The following is a 10723-nucleotide window of genomic DNA, read 5'->3' on the forward strand; positions in this document are numbered from 1 at the left end:
TGCCGACCCTGTGTCAGCGTGAGCAGGAGCTTGGTGCTTGTGCGGGCTGGGGAACACCTTTATCCGCAGGCAAATCGCTTTCCTGAGGCCGAGTGATGCTCCTTGAAAATTCAAGGCTTTGCTTCAAATTATGAGCCACAGGGATTCCGAGGGGAAAAAAAAAAAAAAGTTCTTCATTACTGTCAAAATGATTAATTTCCATTTCTTTCACAGAGGTCAAAGGTTTCCTTCCAGAATGTACATTTCAGCCCGAGGTAGACAAAGCTGGTTTTGAAAACTTTGGCTTCAACAATTAGCATTTGCCTTAAAAAAACCCCAACAAGGTCTTGTAACGAGGTGCACTGGCTGTAGCTGCTGCATGTTCTACCACACAGTTGTGACATTAACAAAAATTAAACCCATTTTTTAGAAAATGGGCCATCGTGTGCACCTGGAGTAAGCGTGCACAGCATCACTCGCCATCATTGCCAAGATCAGGAGCAGCCCTGACGAGCAGTCACGCTTTTGTTGTATAAAACACTTAACTGGAGCGTGGTCTGTAGCTGTTCTTGACGAAACCGTCCAGGAAAGTCAGCAGGGTTTGGTTAAAGGGCTGGCTGAGAGCAGGACTTGCAGTGGAGGTGGGCGGACGGACGGACAGACTCCCACCTTGCTGCGCTCCTAGGAATCGGGTTGGGACTCCCGCTCACTGTCAAGTGGCGTTAAGGCTTTGTTTTCCTCTGGACCACACACGCTCGTGAATGGGCAGAAACCCGGTGCCAGCCTGCACGCAGTGGGAAGTCGCTACGCCAGGTCTCGCTCATGCAAACACCCCCTTCACAGAATGCCGTTCTTGCTGCTGCGAGTTTGTGTGCTTCATACGAATGCCTTAGAATTGTCACTGGGTGCTTTTTTTTTTTTTCCCCCTGTGCCAAAACGCTCACTTTCAATTTAAAAATCCTCCAGCAGCAACATGGACTTCATTAATCCTTGCCATGAGACAATCTCAGGGTGTTGGGACTATCAGCCTGATGTTATACCTGAAATTATATATTCAACTGGCGTAATAATTACTACTTAACTGCAGTGTCCCTTTCACAGGCATGTTGTGGGGTTTAAATGTTCAACCCGTGTGAAATGTCCCCTGTTGCTCAGGGGGAGGCAGCATGTTCTAAATAATAGCGGCTAGGAAACACCTCCTTGGAACAGAGGCAGGAATGTGGTCAGTGCCCTCTTGTGGGAAATGACTGGGAAAAGAAAAAAAAAAGTCTAAAAATAAAGTTGGGGAAGTGCCATTAGGGAATTCACTAAGGGTTGCCTGTGTGGTAAAATCATACTACTCTAACTCCACCACTGGCATCACGGTGATGGAGCTGCCCAGCATGGATGAGGCTACACCAGTATATATATATACACACACATATATATTGCTGTTTGGTTATACAGCAAAAGTTTTGATTCCAGACACTTCTTGTGGAATAATAACACGTCTGCACATGCAGTTGTGGTATTTCAAATTAACATCCTACTTCACAGTCTAAAATAACTTTAAAACGGAGACATCTTCTTATTGCTGTGCAAGAAAGGAAGCGCAGCATCTTGACACAAGGCGTTACTTTCGCTCGAGGGTTTTTACCAGAGTATAAATACAAACACATCTTTAACTATTAGTTACTGCAGAACACGATGCATAATGAAAACTTTAGCTCCCATTCTGCAAGAAGAAATAAAGCATTCATCAAAAGGCGTTTTGGCTAAGGGAAGGGACGAGTCTGTTACGAGCCTCGAGTCCCTTTACAGAAAGCAGAGGGAGATGAGGCACGTCCAGGAGGCATTTGAGATCATAGACGGTATGAATCACCTCTAAAATTGCCTATTTCCACTGCGTTCCCAAATTGGATACCTTAATTAGGTGCCTATAGTTAGTGGGGATTAATTTGGGCCCAACTGCGTAAAACTGTTGGGTGATGAGGACATTAACCTCAAGAAGCCCAGGGATGAAGCTGGTGAGGTATGTCCCACTGATTTGATAATAATGGGGTGTCTCTGAGAAGATGGATGAAACGGCCTTTTCACAGGCAGTTTTGCTCTCTGCGAAACGGAGATCGTAACTTTTCAATTCCTCATGTGTCTGAAAGAGGCTGAGAATATTAATGAGTTACTCAAGAGGTACTTTTGTAGGTCAGTGCCATCACGTTGCGAGGGAATTTTATCTCTCTTTTTGCAGAAGAAAAAAAAAAAGTAGTAAAATGTATTGATTAGCTTATAGAAAATATTTAGTATGATTTCTGTGGGTGATCAGAACATATTACGATTTTACACAGAGTGACTTGGCTTTTGAAGGGATCGGGTTTGGAAGGATGTTATTTAGAGGAACCGGGGAGCCCTGTGTTCTACATGAATGCGCTCTCACAATTTCAAACCCAACGGTACCTTCTGGTTCCCTTGCATGTTCCCTTTGTTCCTGCATGGTTGGAGGGGATGAAGTGTCATCTGCTATGAAAGGACAGGATAAACAAGTTCTAAGTAATGCCTGCTTTGTGTTTTGAAAGTGATGGGTTCCTCCATGAAAGTGACTTTTCACAACAGGGATTTCCCCCAAATTATTTTAGAATTCATGTATTTGAAAAAAAATTATTATTGGAACCTGAACTGCATGATCTGAGAAAATAGAAAGTCTTCCAGTGAACTGAAAAGAAAATTTCTACAGGCATGCTTCACCTTTCCAGTAACACCAGTTGTTTGGATGTTTCTACAGCACTTTCAGTAAATATTGAGACTTATTTTCTTCTCTTTATTTTTCCCTTCTCAACGGAAAGAACAAACTTCATCAGTTGTATCCTTTTTGCACCTTTCATCCCTCAGACGCGGGAATCTTCGGGAAGACTGGCTGGAATGCACTCACATCTTCCTGCCTACTAGATCTGCACAATGCTATTTTTGTGTTATTCTTTGAGTTTTCCATCATCAGCGTGAAAACAGTAAAACATTTCTTCCAAGGGAAGATGTTTTCCACAGCTTTAGCTGGGGTTTTGCTGACATTTTGCCCTGTTTGGCTCCCACTCATGCAGAAACCCCTTTAACCTACCCAGCAGTCTTGACAGAGGGCTGGCAGCCACGTTTTACGGTCACGCAACTCTCATTCCCTTAGGAAGCAAGGCTAGAAATTGGATTTGTGGAGTGGTGGACACAGAGCCCATGCAGCACACCTCACACAGCTGGCGCAGCCGACAAGAGGTAGGAACAGTAGCTTTCAGTAGGACTTCCTCTTCTCTCATGTTAATTCACCCCATACCTTTACTCCTGCCAAGATCTCAGTAACCTCCTAAGAGGAGACACCCTTGGCTTCAGAGATTTCCATGCTTAGAACCTATCTAGTAATTTTTTGCTCCACCTTCCTTCAACTGGAAAAACACAAAAACCTGGTTCTTTTTTAATCAAATGAGCTGCTCTGGGAACTGGAATACATCCACCGCCTGTGGGCGGGTGCTCCATTTAGAAACTGGATGGGCAGTTCCTGTAAAAGATGCCTGGGATGATGTCCCTGCTCAGAGGACTGGAGAAGGGCTGGGGGAGAGAGGGGAGGATGAAGAATATTCTCAGCATAGAAAGAGAGATGTGGAAATAATGAAATCTGCACTGATAACTTCCTAATATAAATTACATTGTATTATTTAAGCATTTGGTATAATTTGGTTATCAAAAATACGTATGAATGGCCAGTCTATCTGGATTCTTGGAGCCACATTCCAACTTCTCCATGTGGTGGTAAGCCCCAGGACATCTCCTATATTGCATTAGTAACGCGCTGCTGTGCCTCGAGAGAAAATGATTCCTTCGGTATGGATGTACCTGCTATATAGGAATCGTACCTATCTGTGGGGGCGGATGGGCTCTTGAAGATATTTTAACTGTTGGGTACCTCCTATAAACGAGGCGCTTCAACTCCTGTCGCAGTCAGAGGGGCAGCTGGCAGGGTTTAACACTGGGCAGCAGTTCTTCGAACCGCGCCGGGAAGCTACTTGGCTTGGAAGGGCCCTATCCCCGCTGACTCCAGGGGCAGCACAGAGGACGAATTCAGCCTCCATGTGTAACTTTAGGATGGCTGTCATCGTGGGATGCCTACAGGGGAGATGAGTCTGACCTGAGCCCGCAAGTAATTTCTCCATATTTGTACAGCAGCATGTGCTGTATTCCCTGTCCTTCAGGGGCATTTTGAGGATGCATGATGGTAGAACCCTCAAATACCTTGGCAGTGGGTCCACACAGACAAACAACTAGAGCCATGTATTATCTCTGAGTATATAACAGTTAGTTTTGTGAGCAGTGAATTAAGGAAGTCTGTTTCTTATGAACTTACATCTCAAAGCTGAGCTCGTGGCCTTTCTCAGGCACGTAACAAAGAGCGCAGCTTGCAGACTTTCCGTCACGTGGGCAGTAATAGGGCCTGTCTGCTTCACAGAGCCACCTATCCTCAAAAACTTACAGGAATTTGATGTATTGAAGTCTGCCAACCCTCTGTCAACTTGCTTAAGGCTGACTAACAGGCGTAGAAGTTGTCTGGGGAAATGCAGACATGCACACGCACCCCCCTTCATTTCCTAGGCTAATGAATACCCCACTACGTACCAAATAACATTTTTTTGAAAAGGGACTAAAGCCAAACCTGAAAAAGCAAGCTTTTATCCTAACTCCTGGTATTTGCAATCTCAAGTTACTTTCTGAACCCTACCCAGCAGGCCAGTCATAGCTGAACCATATAGTATAAAAAGGCACGGCAGTATGTATGAGGTTACTGGGAAATGGTGATTTCATTACACGGATCCCACCTCATTGCTGTGAGAAATCCTTAACAGCAGTTATCAGCTGTCATCTGTTCCTTTACAGCTTCTGTTTTATGTAAATGGGATTTATTACATCTTTTACTTCTTGGCAACTCTCACAATGATTGTTTATAAAAGTAAGTTCCACATATTCTAACATGGAATGTGTTTAAGGCGGTGTGCTTATGGCATGGTTGTGCTTTGTCAGCATGCCTACTGTGTTTTCCTGGCTTATTTACACTGTGTTATTCTACAGGTCAAGTTTTCAGTTATCCAGATGATTTTTTGGGTCCTGATCTTGCCTTGCTTTTCATTATGGCCATTCTTGAAGTGCTCCGGTTATACTTGGGTATGTCATGTTATTGCTGTGCCTTTTCAGTGGAACATAATCTTTAAACGTTAATCATTCTGTAATGGAGTGTGTGTCACAACATGCCAGTTCAGCAAACTAACAGGTATTTGGAGACCATCGTTCATTTATATCATTAAACTTTATCTGACTGAGCAATAGATTTGGCCAGAGGGTCAAAGAGGATTTGCTCTCATATGAAATATAATCTATAATGCCATTAACAAACAATAGCTGGGTTGTCAGAAAGCAGTATCACTGGGACAGCTGGAATGCTGTTTACAAGCGAGTGTGACTCGTGAGAATGAACATGTTGAAACGCAGAGATTCCCATTCACTGAGGTGATACAGCTCCTTTCAACTGCTCCGGCAACGTACACAAGTAACCCGGTGGCCGGAGCCTTGTGGGACAGGTAATGCTGAGGATGTCCCTGAGCAGCATACGGCTACCACCCTGACCACAGCTTTTCCTGAAGACACGTGCCAGTTCCAACATCTTTGTTTCACTAAGAGCAGCATGAAGGGCCTTCCAACCCCGCTCCAGAGCTGCTAAAACATCATAAAGTCTTTTTTTAAAAAAAAAAAAACAAGTTACAGTTAAAATCTGTGCTTGATATTCCTAAGGCATTTATGCAAGGCGGGTCTCTGCTGAATTCAGCTGACTTGCTGTAGGGGTGAATTTAGCCTGCTGCCTTAAAGCTCTCTGCATATGTTTGCTTGAAGCCTGGTGGATGAATAAAGAAGCAAGTTTCAAGTCTAATGTAGTTAAACAGCAAAATCTGCTGAGACTAGCTTGGAAATAAGATGCAAGGAAGAGGTAAGTGCAGCTTCTCCACAATGACAGTAATTCGAAATAGGAATAGATTAGCAGGAAATATAGAAGATTCTATGTTGCATAAGATTTTAAAATCAGGATTGGATGATCTTAGATGTGCACCACAGTCACCAAGTTGTCATGCTGAGTGTGGGGCTGGGGGGCACTGGGGAAAATCTGATGGTTGCCTAAGAAGCAGAGCAATCAAAGTGGTTGCAGCTTCAGAACTGATTATCTGTGGTAAGAAAAGGTAGGCATCGTGACTTTTGAGTATCGACTGATTGCTCTTTAGATTAACTTCGGTCAGCAAGAAGTGGATTGTCCATTGGTCTCTGGGTTTGTTCTCACATTTACTGACAGAGCCTCAACTCAGGCCAGTATTTCAGTGTACCCTGAGCTGCAAGAACTAGAGCCTTTTTTGAACAGGAATACTTTAGGCTTAATGGCTTGTGATATTGTCAGAAGAAATCCAAGACTCATATCAGCTTTTTGTTTCCTTCGAGGTTCCAATGGTAACCTGACAGAAGAGGAGGCTCCATTAGGACTCAGCCTCGTGATCACAGTCGGAAGTGTGATTCTGTCTGTGTATTTCCTGGTGTGGCAAACTTACGTACTGAAAGCAGACGTCATTATAAACGCTGTTCTTCTCTTTATGTATGGGCTGGAGTCAGTACTAAAGGTCATAGCCATTGCTGCTTTTGTCAGCTAAACCCTAGCAGTTTTCAACATGTTTTCAACACATTTCTTCTATAAAAGAGTGGGTTTATATTTCAAATATTTAATTCTTTTGCATATAAAAATCCTGTAAAACTTCCCTCTGTTTAAAGTACAAATTTTTGAGGGGCAGACATCTCCCCATCTAGCAGCCGTGTTGCACTACCTTATCAGTTGCTTACTTATGGGCAAAGGCGAAAGATGATTCAGCAAAAACGCTTAATGCTCTGGTATTCATCAGGGATTGGTGCTAAATATTCGCTCCCGACACAGAATAGTAGCCAGTGCATCATCTAACCACGTGCTGTTGGGACTACGTGAATCTTCACGGCGCAGCAGCAACGCACAACTGAAGTGGCACAGAAATGATTCAGGGCAATATAATATGGACCCATTTCTGCCTTAACACATACATGCTCGTGTTTAAGGGCACAGTTTCTCTTCTGCTCTCATTTGTGTTTTCAGACCCCAGTGGTAATTTCCCTGACTTTAGTAGGGCACTACCTGATTTATCCCAGTGGGAGAGAGCTGAATTGAGTTTTGCGCATACCCAGAGAGCCGAGCCTACAGGGTTTGGGCAGCTGGTTCTTACTGACGTGGAAGCCAAAGGCAGCAGTGTGAGGGTATGTCTGGTAAACGGGCTGGCCTTAAGATGAGTGTAAACATTCACCATTCACTCACCCTTCTGTCCTATTTAAAAGTCTAACAGGATGTTGTCAGGTATATTTGTATTTGGTGTTAAATGTGTTTATTTCCATGATTCTGCAAAAATGACTACATTCAAGCCTTGTCTTTTAAATGAAGAACTGTGTGCAATTTCAATTTTTTTTTTACTGTATCAAAAATATGTATGTATTAATGTAAAGCTCGGGGAGTTTGCGTGGCTTTTGTACAAGCAGGTCTTTATATTCAGAATTTCCTGAATTCCTAAATAAATATTTGTATTTATTTATTCAAATAAATAATGTTTTGGATCTAAGAAGTGTTTGAAGTGCAGAGCATCTTGTTCAGATCCTAGGCTACAGTGAAGCTACACAAAGGAAGACTTTGGCAAGACTGGATGTGTGCAAAAGACTTTTCTGATCCTCCTGCTGCTGCTATATGTGGGCCATTCTCCTGCACTGGGAAGGAGCGCCTGAGGTCTGTGCTAATTTGCACTAGCCAGGGGCTGAAAATACAGTGGTGCAGGCCCTGTGTCACCTCAGCCACACTGCTGTTTTCTTCCCAGCAGTGGTAGAAGGGAACAAAAGACGCAGAAGTTGTGTGGAAGCGCCCAGTTTCATCCCTCGGTCGTACCCAGGGGAGCCCCTTCCAAGGCCGGGTAACACCGATGTTACACCGTCCATGTTACACTGCCCAGCAGTGAAAATCAAAACATACACATTGGCACGAATCCCCCCCGGGCCAGATCCTGTTAAGTCAGCAGCAAACCAAACCCTCTGTTGATCAGCAGGAGCAAGGCTGCACCCGTGAAGCCAGCATGAAAGCAGCAGAACTGGGTGCTAAGGAGCAGCCAGGAAATTGAATGACCAAACATTTCCGTGCTTAACCTGCGTGAATCAAACACCCGCCCATTTGTCCTTCCAGATTTGCTTGGCATAGTGGAATGTACTCATCACATACTTGTTACGAGGAGTGACAACATACCGAGCTGTACCTACCCCATTAATGACGAACACATACCGAGCAAAACCTCTTTCTGTATGTGTACAGATAAAAGCACAATTTTTTTCCTGGTGTTTACACTTGCCTTATGCAAAGGTCTGACACCAGAACAGCTGACAAAATACTGCAAAGTGGAATTTTTTTTTTTACCTGAATGTAGGCGGTACAGCAGACAGGGTCACACAGGTTAACTTCAAGTTGCAGCCTCTGCACTTTACCTTCCTTCCCTCTCATGGTGCTCACTACAAACAAAATAAATACAAAATATTAGCACAGCTGGAGGCAGCAGAGACCCGGGGTGCAGATGCAGGAGACCCTGGTAAAGCCTGCAGAAGGTGCTCCTACCCCGAGGTGTTTGACCCTACCACAGATCACCACCACCCCCAGCTACAGCCCGACAGCCATCTGTGATGCTGCACCTTAAAACCGGATCCCTGGCCTGATCCATGCAGAAAATAGTCCTCAAAAATGGTTCTGATGAAGGTGTTAATAGGTGATGGCTGCCGTGTTTCTGCCTATCCCCACAGCACAGTCCGAGTCTGGGATAGTCTGCTGGGCTTTATAAAACAGTGGGGTTTAGATATACGTGTGTGTTATAAAACCTGGTGAATCCTTTGCTCCCTAACCATCACCTAGATGAAAAACAAGAATCAGCAGAGAGTGACAATGCTTGCTGATAGTTAGCAATGGGGTAAATATACACATATGATAATAAACATAAATTTTTGAGCTCATTTCAGAGGCTTGCAGACTGGTCAGAGTCCTGTCCAGCTGTCAGTGCTTGCTGGGGGTCAGCTGGCACCAACCTGGATTTGTGCCCTCAAAAGGGCAGGACAGCTCTGTTTCAGTTTTCCAGTTTAAGATAAAATTGTCCATGAACTTGTTTCTGATTAGACAAGCAGATATTGGGGTACTTCTGCTGCTGACAGCCCTTTACTCTGTGATGAACGTAGAAGGATGAAGAAGTCTGTAAGCTTCAGACACCTCCTTTGTCTTGGGTATTTCCAGGCTTTGAATGGGAATTGTCATTTATGCTGGTGATCCTGATTTTGTGACAGCTTCTCTCCATGCCAAGCTGGTACAAAGACCCAAAGTGAATCAAGACCTGACCTCAGAGAGTTTCTCTAATCAGGAGCTCCTTTTCAAACGGTTCCCACTGTTCGGAGAAGCAGGGCACGGCACAGTGAAGCCATTGATGACATTTGCCAGACATAAGATTGCTGGAGCTTTTAATTAGGAGGCCCAGCCCTTCTGAAACAGGATGAGCAAGTCGGATGAAAACGGCATTAAAAATTTAGAGGAACACATATTTTGAGGAGCTTGGTTTGGGTGTTGTTTACTCTGCAAGGAAGAAGTCTTTGTTCTCAAGCCATCATAGGGGTGTCTGCCGCCAACCTGATTTAAAAGGCTGATCCCAAGAGGCAAGTTAGCCTCCCAGGATTTCAAACTCAGAGGTACTCTGAGAGATAGGGCTTTATTGGTCCATGGCTTTTCTGTGTTCCTCAGCAGGCAGAAACAATGTACAGACCAAAACCCAGCTGAAGTGCTACGGTCCCCCAGCGACCGCCCCCTTTGTCACAGCGCTGAAGGGCTTCCAGCCGTGGCCGAAGGAGCGAGGCTGAGGGCGCGCGCTTGTTTGGTTCCAGGGCTGGGAGCCAAGTCAGCAGAGCTGGCGTACAGGAACCGCCACCACGCAGCAGGGTAATTCCCGTCTGGTTGATCACCTCTGCCCCGCTTCCACCAGCATCGCTGCTGCAGGGAAGTTGTAATAAGATGTAATAAGCTCAGCTGTGGTTTTCTTCCCTGCCCAGAGGAAAAGATCCCTCCTCTGCTCAGCAGTTAGAGACTTCCTACCGAGCACAGCACCTCAGGGTAGCCCGCTGTGCCAAAGCTGCCAGATAGCAGGCAGTCAGTGCTTTAAACATTAAATGGCTTCTCCAGCAGAATCCTTTCAAATCCCAGTTTGCATCCTAGGAAAGCCAGTCCAGCCCAGCAGTCCCACTGAAATGCCCCAGTAGCAGATGATGCATTGCAGGGGGTAGGGACCTCCTGCCCAAAACCTTTTAGGTGGAAGGCTTGCCGGGCTCCAGCATGGCTGACATTCCCACTGTGTTTCCCTTCTGTTGAACCGATATCCATTTCCCTGCCTGGTGGTGCGACTGGCATTCTGCAAATGCTGCTTCTCCCAGGGCTGGCTGTGTTTTCATGGTGCATCCTGTACCGAGATCCCCTGGGATCTCACTGACATTGCGGCGAGGAGGATGACAGGGCGCTGGGCGGGTGCGTCACACCAGGTGTCAGTTCATGTTCTCCCACAGCGGAAGAGGTCGTTCTCCTGTCAAAACCAAGCTGCTGAAAACATGTCTGTCATGCGTGGAA

The 10723-nt window shown here is 45.1% G+C and overlaps 1 protein-coding gene across 2 annotated transcripts; it reads left to right on the top strand.

The window, feature by feature from the left end:
* Window positions 1-631: 631 nt before the first annotated feature.
* On the top strand, window positions 632-7569 carry TMEM80 (transmembrane protein 80). 2 transcript variants are annotated; one of them, XM_035900094.1, is made up of 5 exons: window positions 632-1829; window positions 2799-3216; window positions 4867-4939; window positions 5059-5151; window positions 6469-7569. In XM_035900094.1, the coding sequence occupies exons 2-5, from the start codon at window positions 3178-3180 to the stop codon at window positions 6672-6674; spliced, it is 411 nt and encodes a 136-aa protein (XP_035755987.1). In that variant the 5' UTR covers window positions 632-1829; window positions 2799-3177; the 3' UTR covers window positions 6675-7569. The 2 variants fall into 2 exon arrangements, with proteins under 2 accessions (XP_035755987.1, XP_035755986.1); XM_035900093.1 differs by having other exon boundaries at window positions 2799-2815; window positions 4846-4939.
* Window positions 7570-10723: the final 3154 nt, after the last annotated feature.

This window comes from Egretta garzetta, unplaced genomic scaffold (genome assembly GCF_000687185.1).
Source record: "Egretta garzetta isolate BGI_Z169 unplaced genomic scaffold, ASM68718v1 scaffold658, whole genome shotgun sequence".
In the NCBI taxonomy this organism is placed as follows: Eukaryota; Metazoa; Chordata; class Aves; order Pelecaniformes; family Ardeidae; genus Egretta; species Egretta garzetta.

Excerpts from the sequence above, each read along its gene's own strand:
- TMEM80 (XM_035900093.1), top strand. The coding sequence starts at position 1,673 with ATGAAAACTTTAGCTCCCATTCTGCAAGAAGAAATAAAGCATTCATCA. Across the intron at positions 4,940-5,058 it reads CACAATGATTGTTTATAAAA|GTCAAGTTTTCAGTTATCCA; the intron begins GTAAGTTCCACA and ends GTTATTCTACAG. Across the intron at positions 5,152-6,468 it reads AGTGCTCCGGTTATACTTGG|GTTCCAATGGTAACCTGACA; the intron begins GTATGTCATGTT and ends GTTTCCTTCGAG.